This window comes from Rhinatrema bivittatum, chromosome 4, assembly GCF_901001135.1.
Source record: "Rhinatrema bivittatum chromosome 4, aRhiBiv1.1, whole genome shotgun sequence".
In the NCBI taxonomy this organism is placed as follows: domain Eukaryota; kingdom Metazoa; phylum Chordata; class Amphibia; order Gymnophiona; family Rhinatrematidae; genus Rhinatrema; species Rhinatrema bivittatum.
In genome coordinates this window covers 341,471,451-341,486,358 of record NC_042618.1, presented here as the reverse complement: position 1 = coordinate 341,486,358, position 14,908 = coordinate 341,471,451, and the positions used below count along the sequence as shown (strand labels likewise).

General features: G+C 42.0%; 1 protein-coding gene across 2 annotated transcripts in view; it reads right to left on the bottom strand.

Annotated features, from left to right (window-relative positions):
* Positions 1-10,275: 10,275 nt before the first annotated feature.
* CASKIN2 (CASK interacting protein 2) overlaps positions 10,276-14,908 on the bottom strand; it is a 126,961-nt gene continuing 122,328 nt past the window's right edge. For both annotated transcript variants that reach the window (XM_029600522.1, XM_029600521.1), the window contains exon 21: positions 10,276-13,900. In XM_029600522.1, the coding sequence (XP_029456382.1) occupies positions 13,807-13,900 (94 nt within the window). In that variant the 3' untranslated portion in view covers positions 10,276-13,806. The remainder of the gene's footprint in view (positions 13,901-14,908) is intronic.

Sequence of the window (14,908 nt, the reverse complement as noted above, 5' to 3'; positions counted from 1 at the left end):
GGCATGGCTGTCTTCTTATGCCAGAACAGTAAACACTGAGAAACCTTCGATCTGGCTGTCCTGGAGAGTGCAGTCCAGAGCATCTGGGTTAAAGGCGATTAAAGTTGAGAAACTCTGGACTGAGTTTATTTACTTCTCTCATAGTGAGTTAAGGCACACTTATAGTCCAATGCACGAAGCCATCTATCCTTCCCAGATTTATGAGGCTTTGGAAGGTTGATTGCCCGTTTAAGGGATAACATAATAATATAATATAAAGGAACCCTGCAGGCCCCACCTACAAAAGCTACACGTCTCACCTCGACCAAAGACCGAGCCTTTTCTACAGCAGGTCCAGCTATCTGGAACAACATCCCATCCGACCTCAGACTGGAACCCTGCCTCTTAACATTTAGAAAAAAACTCAAGACCTGGCTTTTCCGCCAGGCCTTCTCAGATCCGCCAGACACTCATTAGACGACAAAAAAGCCATCCCCAAGCACGATATAAGAGCCTACCCTGACTCTTAAAACAGTTGTTATCATTATCCTAAGCACTTCGTTCCTTAGTCTTTTTCTTTCCAGCAATCTTTGCTTCCAAGTTTACCTCCCTTGTTGAATGTAACTTTGTTCTTCCTGTTACCTACGGTTTCGTTACAGTTCCCCCTTTTTGATGTAAACCGACCTGATATGGTCCCTACCATGAAGGTCGGTATAGAAAAGTGTTAAATAAATAAATAAATAACACTGAGTACCCGCCTGGAATGGAAGGAGGGCATGCTCCTGATAGTACTCAAGATGAATCATTGTCTAGTGCTTGTAGTTTGCTGACTCTCCTTGTTGGTGCTTAAGGCAACAATGGCACTTTCCCCAGAGGGGATATCTCCTATGGCTACTGACCATGGGTTTAAGGATGGTAGTAATTGCTGCTCCAGAAGTAAGTCGTGATTCCTCGACACTGGTGGCCTTTTGAGCCAGTGGGCATACTCAAGAAATGCGTTCATGAATCTGGAGATTGGGTGCATGAGAATGGATTCCGGGGGCATGAGAAGATCAATTCCATGTTCTCCACGCCACCCTGAATGCATGACACCTCGGCTCGATAATTCGGATGGTATGCATCCTAGGGTACTGAAAGAACTCAAAGAAATTTCTGATCTGTTGGTTAAAATTTGTAACCTATCATTAAAATAATCCATTGTACCTGAAGACTGGAGGGTGGGCAATGTAACCCCAATATTTAATAAGGGGTCCAGGGGCGATCTGGGAAACTATAGACCAGTGAGCCTGACTTCAGTGCTGGGAAAAATAGTGGAAACTATTGTAAAGATCAAAATAGTAGAGCATAGAGAAAGACATGGTTTAATGGAACACAGTCAACATGGATTTACCCAAGGGAAGTCTTGCCTAACAATTCTGCTTCATTTTTTTTTTTTTTAAAGGGTTAATAAACATGTGGATAAAGGTGAACCAGTAGATGTAGTGTATTTGGATTTTCAGAAGGCGTTTGACAAAGTCCCTCATGAGAGGCTTCTAAGAAAACTAAAAAGTCATGGGATAGGAGCTGATGTCCTTTCGTGATTAAAAACTGGTTTAAAAGACAGGAAGCAGAGAGTAGGATTAAATGGTCAATTTTCTTAGTGGAAAAAGGTAAACAGTGGCGTGCCTTAGAGATCTGTACTTGGAGCCGGTGCTTTTCAATCTATATATATATATATATATATATATATATATATATATATATAAATGATCTGGAAAAGAACACAACGAGTGAGGTTATCAAATTTGCAGATGATACACAATTATTCAGGGTAGTTAAATCACAAGCGGATTGTGATGGCATTACAGGAGGGACCTTGCAAGACTGGAAGATTGGGCATCCAAATGTCAGATGAAATTAAATGTGGACAAGTGCAAGGTGTTGCATATAGGGAAAAATAACTCTTGCTGTAGATACATGATGTTAGGTTCCATATTAGGAGCTACCACCCAGGAAAAAGATCTAGGCATCATAGTGGATAATACTTTGAAATTGTTGGCTCAGTGTGCTGCAGCAGTCAAAAAAGCAAACAGAATGTTAGGAATTATTAGGAAGGGAATGATTAATAGAAAAGAAAGTCATAATGCCTCTGTATCGCTCCATGGTGAGACCGCACCTTGAATATTGTGTACAATTCTGGTCGCCACATCTTAAAAAAGATATGGTTGCGATGGAGAAGGTACAGAAAAGGGCAACCAAAATGATAAAAGGGATGGAACAGCTCCTTCTGAGAAAAGGCTGAAGAGGTTAGGACTGTTCAGCTCGGAGAAGAGACGCCTGAGGGGGGATATGATAGAGTTCTTTAAGATCATGAGAGGTCTTGAACGAGTAGATGTGAATCGGTTATTTACACTTTCGGATAATAGAATGACTAGGGGGCATTCCATGAAGTTAGCAAGTAGCACATTTAAGACTAATCAGAGAAAATTCTTTTTCACTCAACGCACAAATAAGCTCTGGAATTCTTGCCAGAGGATGTGGGATGTGATTAGTGCAGTTAGTGTAGCTGGGTTCAAAAAGATTTGGATAAGTTCTTGGAGGAGAAATCCATAACTGCTATTAATCAAGTTTACTTAGGGAATAGCCACTGCTATTAATTGCATCAGTAGCATGGTGTCTTCTTGGTGTTTGGGTACTTGCCAGGTTCTTGTGGCCTGGATTGGCCACTGTTGGAAACAGGATGCTGGGCTTGATGGACCCAGCATGGCAAGTTCTTATGTTCTTTTTTTTTTTTTTTAAGTATATTTTTATTAAGCCACTGTCAAAATACAAAACCAACATATTGCAACAAATTCAACCACATAACACATATTGCACAGTGCCTTTTTCAACCCTTCCCAGTTCCCACCCCCACCCCCCCATATCCCTATGTCCTATCAACCTGTGTGCAGTTGTCATGTGCTGCCTTAACAATGCAAGGAGTCAACCGGTCAAGAAGACCAACTAGGCGGTAAAGTCTTCGCCTTGAATCCAGCGTTCAACCAAGGCTAGTCTGAGTTCAGCGGAGCGAGAGTGCGAACCTCTTCCGGTAAGCTCTGGTAAAAGATGCGCCATATTCCTTTAAAGAGACGTTTCTTCTTTGGAGAAAAGCAAAGATACATAGATCCGTACTCCAATTGATAACGTTCCATTAACATTGTTTTCCACATCCCTCCGGTTGGTGGACTAGAGTCTAACCAACGGATCAACACATTTTTTAGCTACCAAGCATGCTTTGAGAAAAATCACACATTAGCATGGTTTATACTTACATTCCAATGTCATTATTCAAAATACAAAAGAGGAAGAAAAACAGAATCTGCATATCAAATATACATGACAGTTGTAAACTAATATTTTCCCAAAAACTTTGAATGTTTACAGTTCCAAAGACAGTGTACAAGGTTGCTTGTAGTTCACCACATTTGCGACATAAATCAGCTTGTATAAAAACGCATTCGATGTGCGCTAGCTGGGGGAAATAATAATCTGTGGAAAATGCATTGTTGCAGTTCTCTGTAAGCAACATTATTTGTTAAATTGGGTATGGCAAGGTAACAGTCTTCAACATGGTACATGTAATTTCTTCCCCACAATCCCTGGACCATTTATCTACCAAGAAGAAAAAAACCGAGTGGGGGATTGCTGACATGTAAAATTTGTAAAGGTGTGACAAAGAGCCTAATCGCGCTGCAAAACATTGAAACAATCTACGATTAAGAGGGTTCTCTATGTCACCTTCTACTATGTTAAACATCCTAGTAATGGTGTCCCTGATATATCATATAGAAGGAAGTGCTGGGGTTGCATCCCCAATTGTGAGTGACATTTAGAGAAAGAGTATAGCTTTTTCGTCAGCAGATCAATCAGTTCTTTTAACATCCACCTATGAGATACAGTAAAACTATGATGTTTGGGTAACATTGCTAGGGATTCCTTAGTAGCTCCTCACAAGGAAAAAATGTGGGGAGATGGGTACCGGGAGGCAGTGTTGACCGCAGATTAGCCCACACCCGCCTCATGGTCTTGATCAAAGTGTATTGCATTAGTCTTGATGGTAAGTCCCTAGTGGGAAGGTGCAGTGCCAAACTGGGGTCCAAAGGAGCACAAATATTAATTACCAGTTCCCCATCCATATAAGTGGAAGTATTATTAATCCAGTCTCCCAAAACCTTAAATTGGTAGCCCAGGCATAGACCCGAAAGTCTGGGAGGCCTTAACCCCCGTGGGATTTAGGGGTACAAAGAGTAGCAAAGGACAGGCATGTTCTCTTCCCCCGCCACAAAAATTCCCGTAGGATCTTCTGTAAGCACATTCGATCTCTACTTATCCAGAGATTGTACCATTAAAAAAATATATATACTTTAGGGGCAATGATCATTTTGATCATCGCGATTCTACTTGTAAAGATCACGGGAGGTGCTGCCAGCTGTGTAATCGTTGCTTAATCTAGTGACAAGTGGGGGTATATTAAGGTCATACCATTGAATAGGGTTTTTATGGAGCCATATCCAAGATATTTGATAGAGTCTTTCGCACACTTAACTGGAAAATCTGCCTAGGAAGCCTGTAACGTTCTTCCTGTCAAATCTAGGGCTTCAGTTTATAAAAACCCGATACGTGTTGGTACTTTAGAAAAATGAAGAGCGCTACCAGGAGAGAGGTTCGAGTGTTAGTGAGTAAAAGGAGAATATTCATCCACAAATAAGAGATTTTTATACTGCTGAGATCCCACAGCAAATCCCCGTCACCAACGGGTCCCGCTCTAATTTGTGGATTAACTGTTCCACCGTGAGTATCAATAAGAGGGGAAAGAGGGCACCCCTGTCTAGTACCTTGCTTCAACGTAAATTCCTCAGATAAGATCCCGTTAACCATAATTCTAGCAGTTGGGTTTGAGTACAACAGAGTGATATATTCGTATATCTTCCCTTCGAACCCCATCTATGTAATATTTTTCTTGAGAAAGGGGCCATGCCACCCTGTCAAACACTTTCTCAGCATCACATGTCACCAACAGGGGCTGCGGTAAATTATCAAGGTAACGATTCCATAGCAGTTAAAAACCTTGTGTAAGTTTACCGTAGAATGTCTTCCATGGACAAAAACCCACTTGCCCCGCCCAAAACAAGGTAGGGTAGGTATAATCTGCTTAGTCTATTGCCGAGAATTTTTGCATATAATTTAAATATCTAGGTTTAAAAATGTGAGATCGGGTTGAAATGAGGAAGGTTGCATGGATCACGCCCAGGTTTGGGGCAAAACTACAATGTGGCAGCCTGCATAGTGGGTGGCATGATTCCGGTCCCCACGATCTGCTCAAAAAGGGAAGCCAGGGGCGATTGGCAATATCAGGTCCTAGTGATTTTGTAAAAAAATAGCCGTCATACGTTGGGTCCTGGGGCTTTATTATCAGCAAGGGTATTAATCACCTCCGCTACCTCTTCCACTCGACAAAGTTTGATTAAGGGAGTCCTTCATATCTTGAGTGAGAGTAGGCAAATTGAGATCCCCCCAAAATTTGTCCATCTCCAACTCCACCACAGGCTCCTCTGAGTAAAGTTGGTGATAATATTCCAAAAATACCTGGGCTATGTCCTTGGACGCCGTCTTAATGCACCTTTGAGGGGTCTTTATATTGGGATATACTTGGATGAGTCCTGGGATTTCAATAAATTGGCAAGTAAATTTTCCCGCCTTATTTCCCATGATGGAAGAAAGTAAATTGGCGATACCTTAAGGTGCGGGATGCCCTGTCATGAAGTAATGAATTTAAGCAGTTTGTGCCACCTTATACTGTGTGCATCTTCCTCTCCTGTTTGATTAATTTTACGCTTTAACGCCAACCATACGCTTTTCCAGGGCTATGATTTTTGCATCCTGTAATTTTCTTTTATAACTCCCATAGCTAATTATAGCTCCTCTTAATACAGTTTTTGCCGTTTCCCATAATAACGTAGGTTGATGTTGATGAGCGGAGTTAAAACTTATAAAACTCCCGCCATTGTGCCCACAAATATGTGAGAAATTCCAGGTCATGGGTCAAATGAGCAGGGAGTCTCCATTGAGCGGGGGCTTGCTCATTCCCATACTTAAATTCTCCATCACTGGACAGTGGTCGGAGATCACTAAGTTCTGAATGGAGGTGGTTTGAAATTTTGAAAAAATTGTCTCCAAAATCAATATCTGGAGGGTGGGGTGCGCTTTAGCTATGGGGAAGATTTTCAAAGGGGTACGCGCGTAAGATACGCACGTAACCCTCGAAAAGCCCCCTTCCACCCTCTGTGCACGCTGCGCCTATGTTGCATAGGTGAGGCGGCACACGTCCCGGGCTTTCCTGGGGGGGCGTGTCGGGGCTTGTTGCGGCCGGCGTGTCATTGGGGCGTTTCGGGGAATCTGGCGCAGGCGTGGTTCTGACCCAGGGGCGTGGAGGACATGGCCTCCGGACCTGGAACATGGTGGGGGGGCGGGGGACTTGTAGGGGCGAATAGTAGGGCACGGGGGGTTAGTTAGGGGAAGGGCAAGGGTTAGCTAGGGGAATGGAAAGGGAAGGTGGGGGGGGGGGGGGGCGCTGGGAAAGAAAGGAAAGGTGGGGGGGAAGGAAGGGTTTGAGGCGAAGGGAAGGTGGGGGCGCCAGAAAGCAAAGGGAAAAGGAAGGTGGGGGGCGCCGGAGGAAGGAAAGGAAGTTCCCTCCGAGGCCGCTCCGATTTCGGAGCGGGCCCCCTCGGAGGGAACAGAGGCAGGCTGAGTTGGCTCGGCGACGTTGCAGGCTGCTGATTTTGCGCAGCCTTGGCACGCGCTGACCCCAGATTTTAAAAGATACGCGCGGCTACACGCGTATCTTTTAAATCTGGCGTACTTTGTTTTGCGCCGGGCGCGTGTACTTTTTTAAAATCTGCCCCTTAGTGTATAATCCTCTTTGGTACTTTTACTTCAATACATCACCTTGTATAGGAACACGTTTTTTTGGAACAGTTGTATCTGGCAAGATGGTTGGCTAATGCAACCATTTCTGGCACAGAAAGCCCATTTATGTGGATGAGAGATTACTAAAGAAAAGGCTTTTAGCTGGGCCCTTTGATGGAGGCACAAAAATTGGGAGTTGAGGAATAGCACAGGTAGTGAGTTTGGTAGTCTCCCAATCCATATGTGCGATACTGGAGTTGGTACGTACAAGCTGAGAAGGAGCTGCTGAGGTCATGGTAGGTTAGCCCAAGAGGTGTAGTTTAAATTTCAAAACCATGATAGTTATGGCAAAGTCCAACAATTTAAAAGTGTCAACTTTTGCTGAAGGTGAAAGGATCATAGAGAACATAAGAAATTGCCATGCTGGGTCAGACCAAGGGTCCATTAAGCCCAGCATCCTGTTTCCAACAGAGGCCAAAACCAGGCCACAAGAACCTGGCAATTACCCAAACACTAAGAAGATCCCAATGCTACTGATCCAATTAATAGCAGTGGCTATTCCCTAAGTAAAATTGATTAATAGCCATTAATGGACTTCTCCTCCAAGAACTTATCCAAACCTTTTTTGAACCCAGCTACACTGACTGCACTAACCACATCCTCTGGCAAGAAATTCCAAAGCTTTATTGTGTGTTGAGTGAAAAAGAATTTTCTTCCGTATTAGTCTTAATGTGTTACTTGCTATCTTCATGGAATGCCCCCTAGTTCTTCTATTATTCGAAAGTGTAAATAACCGAGTCACATCTACTCGTTCAAGACCTCTGATGATCTTAACGACCTCTATCATATCCCCCCTCAGCCGTCTCTTCTCCAAGCTGAACAGCCCTAACCTCTTCAGCCTTTCCTCATAGGGGAGCTGTTCCATCCCCTTTATCATTTTGGTTGCCCTTCTCTGTACCTTCTCCATCGCAACTATATCTTTTTTGAAATGCGACAACCAGAATTGTACACCATATTCAAGGTGCGGTCTCACCATGGAGTGATACAGAGGCATTATGACATTTTTCGTTCTATTAACCATTCCCTTCCTAATAATTCTTAACATTCTATTTGCTTTTTTGACTGCTGCAGCACACTGAGCTGACGATTTTAAAGTATTATCCACTATGATGCCTAGATCTTTTTCCTGGGGGTAGCTCCTAATATGGAACCTAACATCGTGTAACTACAGCAAGGGTTGTTTTTCCTATATGCAACACCTTGCACTTGTCCACATTAAATTTCATCTGCCATTTGGATGCCCAATCTTCCAGTCTTGCAAGGTCCTCCTGTAATGTATCACAGTCTGCTTGTGATTTAACTGCTCTGAATAATTTTGTATCATCCGCAAATTTGATAACCTCACTCATCATATTCCTTTCCAGATCATTTATATATATATTGAAAAGCACCGGTCCAAGAACAGATCCCTGAGGCACTCCACTGTTTACCCTTTTTCACTGAGAAAATTGACCATTTAGTCCTACTCTCTGTTTCCTGTCTTTTAACCAGTTTGTAATCCACGAAAGGACATCGCCTCCTATCCCATGACTTTTTAGTTTTTGTAGAAGCCTCTCATGAGGGACTTTGTTAAATGCCTTCTGAAATCCAAATACACTACATCTACCGGTTCACCTTTATCCACATGTTTATTAACCCCTTCAAAAAAATGAAGATTTGTTAGGCAAGACTTCCCTTGGGTAAATCCATGTTGACTGTGTCCCATTAAACCATGTCTTTCTAATTGCTCTACCATTTTGATCTTGAGAATAGTTTCCACTATTTTTCCTAGCACTGAAGTCAGGCTCACTGGTCTATAGTTACCCGGATCGCCCCTGGATCCTTTTTTAAATATTGGGGTTCCATTGGCCACCCTCCAGTCTTCAGGTACAATGGATGATTTTAATGATAGGTTACAAATTTTAACTTATAGATCAGAAATTTCATTTTTTAGTTCCTTCAGAACCCTATGATGCATACCATCTGGTAGAAAGAGGAAGAAGGATCAAAACTAATAGAGAGGTGATAAAACCTTTACACTGGAAAAGCAAACAATGAACACAGTTTTTTAAAAAGAGATGGCTGAAAAGGTAAGGGAGATAGGAACTTTAGCAGTAGCAAAAGTGAGGATGAAGCTGGAGATCAAAAGCATCTGTAGGTGGCGAAAAGATTACTGAGGGAGGGGGCCTGACTGTTTTATCGGCCATTAGTTTCAATGAAGCCAGCAGGAAAAATATCCTTGAGACTAGCTGGATTTAGAAGGAACTTTCACAAGTGAAGCCCAGTTTTGAAACAGCAGTCAGCATAGAGTGGCAGCGGGAGAAAGACGAGGGAGCTTAGCAGCATAGAACAAGGTCACTGCAGGAAGAGGCACATGAGCAGAGCTTCGGGGGGAGGCAGGACTGGAATAATGCTGCAGCTCTGGATGAAGAGGTTTGGGGAGAGGGGAGGATTACACCTTTAAATCTCACAGGTCACAGCAGCAGCCTTCAGGCTATTCATAACAATTGACCTACCTGCTATGTGAAGAGAACAAATGGCAAAATGACAGTAACAGAAAGAAACACATAACTCTGGTTACCTAAATTCATTTAATGGAATGAAGCTTTAATTGTTGTTAGTGAAAGAAACAAAACATGCTTTCTCTTTAAAAAAAAAACACACAAAAAACAAACAAACCTGTCACATCTGATTTGAAATTCTCAGGTGAGGTTCAGGAAATTGTTTCCTAGAATTCACTGTAAGAGCAATCTTCTTCCCTGTTACATACCTGGGACAGAGCAAGTACAGTCAGCATCACAGTGTTTTGCAAGCTGTGTACCACATCCACACATAAGTTACACAACATACTTTTCTGCAGATCTTTACTTTAAACATGCAAACACTCGACACCCTTGAAAGAGAAAGGGTCAGAGAACAGCTTTGCTGTCCCTGTGTATTCAACAAGTATAGCTTTTATTTTATCCCTGTATTGCTGTTATTCAGATATTAAATGCAGAGTTCAGAATATAAAAGAACAATCTGAACTCTGGTTAGTAAATATATATATATAGTAAATCATTTTTAAATATATACATTTTTTTAATTAAAAGGCGCAAATTTACAATTTTTAAAAATCAACATTGAAAAATCTACTGCTCCTAAAATAAAAAAAAAAAAATCAGTCACCTCTATCTGCTCTTTTAAAAAGCTTCTTTTCATCTGTTTATAAAGTGCCATTGACCATAGTGCCCTTTACTCAGTCTCACAATGTAATAAAAGGATCAGGTCTTGTGAGACCAGAGATGGATCACACAGTCAATGTGGTTTGAAATTATTCAAACACAGAGATCAGCAGGTGCTTGGTTCTCTGGCTTTTTTCTGTCCGAATGCTAATCAAAGCATACATTTTAATGAGTTGTGTTTTTTTTTTTTAAATACAAGGCAAGCCATTGGGATCTGTTAACAAAATGACTGATGTCAAGATGGCGATGTCAAAGGCAGAGCCTAATTAATAATGGAAAATACTTGCAGTTGCACTAACATGGCCAAAAAACTTTCCAAGAAAACTTTAGTTTAACAGATCACTTAAACTTGAAAGAACCTTGTGAACAAAACGATCAAATGAATTCACCATAAGCTTTGCACAAGTAGCCATGTAGATGTACTGGAGAAAAAAAAAATCCATTCTTTATTCTACTTACTCCAAACCAGCCCTCCTGAGATGTCTCTAAGAGCTGGCTATGAGTTTCTGTATATTGCTATTTTGCACACCAAAGATCATTTGAAAAGTGCGGTACTTTGTCCTATTGATGTTCAGCAGATGCCAGAATAACCTACAGCAAGTTCCCTACCCAGAAGATATACCTACCCCTTACAGAAGCAGCAGAAGTTTTCTGTGTTTACCCAGTGACTTAGCAAGACCCATTTATTTATTAGTCACCCATAAAATATATTCTTTATTGCTGAGTATGAAATGTCAGTGTAACATGTCTCATGCAGTTTCCTGTGGAACTCTTATTAAGGCAAGGTGAAAATTACTACCAGACACAGAATGCAATGCATGGTGCAATTTAATATTTGTGCTTTAAATGCACAAAAACAAAATTAGTAAGAATGTAATAAATATTTGGTTCTGAATGCTTATGCATTACTTACTTTTACTAAAATCCTCATAAGATTGAAATTCTTATACCATAAAACTTATTTCCTTATACTGTAAAATATATTACTTGACGCCAAGACTGAGGTCATGTTTGGTGTGTGTTAAAATCCTCAGCATGGCTCCTTTGTACTCTGGCATTTTTAAAAGACACTAGTGAAGTAACTTGCCGAGATTTTGAAAATTTCAGATGCCGACCTAGGTGCGTAGAATATTGATTCTATGGGACCTTGCTTCACTAGTGGGCTGAGATCCATGTCTGCACCTCAAGAAAAAGCTACTGCAGCACATTCAGTGTAGCAGGGTTCCCGTCTATTGACAGGCATGCATAATCTGACCACAGAAATAACTAAAAGAACATTGTATATTTTGCTCATGTTGAAAAAGTGTAGAATATATAACTAAGCAGAGCAGGACCTGGAGGACACAGTGTGCATCTTCTGCAAATCTACAGGTCTTAGGTTTTTGGCAAGGTGACCTGGCAGCAAAAAAGATGCTTCATTGCATTCAAGATGGGCTGAAGGGTTGTGGACTGTCGGGAGCTACTCTTGCAGCAGTAGAGATGTGATTGGACCACGATCCATCTAAGTGTGTGTATGACTTTAACGCTAGTAGAGACAAAGGAAAGCAATTCCAGGTTCCTGCCTCTAGCAGCGCTGCCTATGCTCCACTGCAGGAACTGCTACGTTTCATGCTCCGTTCCATACACCCTGCCTGAGGTGATAGGACCCTGTGTATCAATGATAGCAGCAGGGTGTTTACTAATGAACATTAAACAATACCATAGTGTTTATATGGACAGCTTGAACCCTGCCCCAGACATTTAATCTAAAATAAGGCCCTTGTGAAGTTCTCCCTTCTCTCTCTTTTTTTTTTCCTGTAGATAGATCTGGTTTCCTATTGCTATTTCCATAAAATGGTTGATTGGGCAGAAGTGTCAGTGTGACTGGCTCTGCTGGGTAATGTGTTCCTGCTCAAAACAGTTACCAACTGGCTCACATCCATTCAGGTTGATTTACTCTTGATTTTACGCCAGTCCCATGCCCTCTCCAGTGCCGAGACCTTCCTAAAACCAGCAGGATTACAGTTGGGGGGCAAAAAGAGCCTGTCCTCAAAAGATGTTGGTAACATTAACTGGGCCTGTGGATTTCTAGATCATGCTAGAGTTTTATGTTTCTTAATGACTGTGTGCTTTTTCCCTGTGAATGCACCCCCTACAGTGTCACAAAGCAGCAGTGAAATCCCATAAGCTTTCCTTTTGTTCATCAAGTCCATCCCACTGTGGAAAAAAAGAAATCTACAATGTATTGGTGAGGACCTGCCTATACCTTCCTGAGCAGACAGTGGATGAGAAGGGGGGGATTCACTTTTCACAACCTACTGCTTTCACAAAAGCAGCCAAGGCATGCCTTAAGTGACTCAAATCTTTGACTTCCTATATAAAAAAAAAAAAAAGGAGACATTCATCAGGAGTTTCACACAGTGGACAAACCCTAAAGATGAGTCTGGGGGAGTAGGGCACAGTCAATCCTAGAGTTCCATGAGCTGGCTGAATTTTCAGGATATCCACACTGAATTCTGCCATGCAAATGCATCTCATGAATATTCAGTGTGGCTGGGTTTACAGCACTCAAGAATCAGAAAGGCCTGTCCCTACATTAATCAAAATACCTGCAGCAAGGTGCATGAGCAACATCTGTTCAGGCAAAAGAATTCTCACAAAAAGCTGGATTTTTTTGGTAAATTTGTATATTCCAATGAATGAGTAAATGTGGGTCCAAAAGTGATTTGGTTTCTAAATTATAAAATGTTTACAGTTTGGCTCACTGTTGATTGACAATTGTTTAATACTAAATGCACTGGAGGAACTTTTTGTTGTTTAAAAATATTAGGTTTTGTTTCCTGGTACCAGTAAGATGCCCAAAAATCTGATTATCTCTGGTGCATTCATGAGCACCTCTCATATTGGCACTTGGTACGAGACTCATAAGCTCTCCTCCTGCCCATCTACCAGAAGGAAAAAAAAAACCCCACTTCTGGTACTTAATGGCCAGAACTTCAGCCCAACCACGCAAAACACTTCTTGACACCAATAGAGCCAGTTTTAGGCAGAGGCAATATAGGTGCCAAATTCTGAAGGCACCCAAAAACTGTGATATCCCCTCCTGCTCTTTGATTTCCAGGGGCAAAACCTCCTAGCTCTAGTGGTCTGCCTCGAAGCATCATAACCTTACATCTAGCCCTGGCCATCCACAACAAAGAGCAGTACTGTACCAGTCTAGGACTGCAGCCATAAAGCTGTGGGTTAAGCAGGAATACTAACAAGCCCTATATGTAAGGTTTTCTCTAGTGTATCATGCAAGAGCTATTAGAGGGCAAATAGGTGGCAGAATGTCCTACAGGTCCCACCAGTATTGCTGTGTTGTTATAGTACATAAAGAGCATAGAAAAGATAGGTGAATAGGGTATCAGTAGCCTCGCTCTCTCTACATATATATATATATATATATACACACACAAGACCTGTCACTATTGTCTTGATATATTGGATTCTCCAAGTCACAGAAATAAAGTGCAGGTGTCCCATTGGTTGCAGCAGTCTTAGGGCAAAAGTTCAAAGTTTTATGGTGAAGCAGCCAATGGGAAGGCAGAGACTATTCCTTTCATATTTTCCAGGAACCTCTGTGCAGTCAGCAAATTTTGTGCATTAAACTGGGTCAGTCTTAGTCCAACATAGCCTCCAGCTGGTCTGCCAGATCATCAAACATATTGCTGATGTCGTCAAGAATGTTTTTTGTGGATTTCACAGCCTCACAGCTAATGGAAAGATAAAAAAAGATAATGATTTACTTCTGTTGCTAAGTCCTGTGCTCAATCTCATTATATCAAATATGAACAAGCAATCATCAATCCTTAGCCACTGAGCTTTTCTGCTTGCAACCATTCTCCTAATCATAGATGCTCTGGGATTGAGGATATTTTACTAAAATTCATCCTGTTTGCTAGCAGCGGCACTGTCTAAGTATACTTCAGTGCTGCAGAAATGGCATTTGACTACATAACTGGCTACAGGCATACAGGCCAATACAGTAAGAATCGCGGTGAGAGCGAGCGCTCCATGGTGAGCGCCCACTCTCCCAAAGGAGCCCAGCCACCTCTCCTGCACACGCTACTCTTTATTTAAATGAGGGGCCGTGCTAATAAGGAGGTGCAGCACGTCCCTAGTGCCTCCTTATTAGCGTTGAGTTGGCTGTCAGCGGGTTCCGACAAACCGACGCTCAATTTACCGGTGTCAGTTTCCGCACCCGCTGACAGCCACAGGTCCATTTTTCTAACGTGCTGACCGGCAGGCAGATTTAAGTTTTATTTATTTTTTAATTTTTCTGTTTCCTCCGACTTAACATCGCTAGGATATTAAGTTGGAGGGTGTACAGAAACGCAGTATTTTCTGCTTTTCTGTACACTGTTCCGGGTTGCTCAGGCGTTAATTTCTGAGCGCAAAATGTGTGGCTTGGCCACACATTTTACTTTCAGTATCCCCGGCGACTAATAGCCTCATCAACAAGCATTGGCATGTGATAAGTGCTATTAGTTTTCTGGGGGCGCTTCTATTACCCCTTACAGTATAAGGGGTAATAGAAGCGCATCAAATCTGCAGCCAACTGTGAGCTAAATGGTGCGCTCGGCTAAGCGCACCGTACTATATCAGCCTGATAGGTAGCATTTCAAACTCCCCCCGCTGCTCCCACAATCTACCTTCAGTGTCTTCAGTAGAGTTCATTTTCCTACCCTTTCAGCAGATGGCCTCTCAGGCAGAGTGCTAAT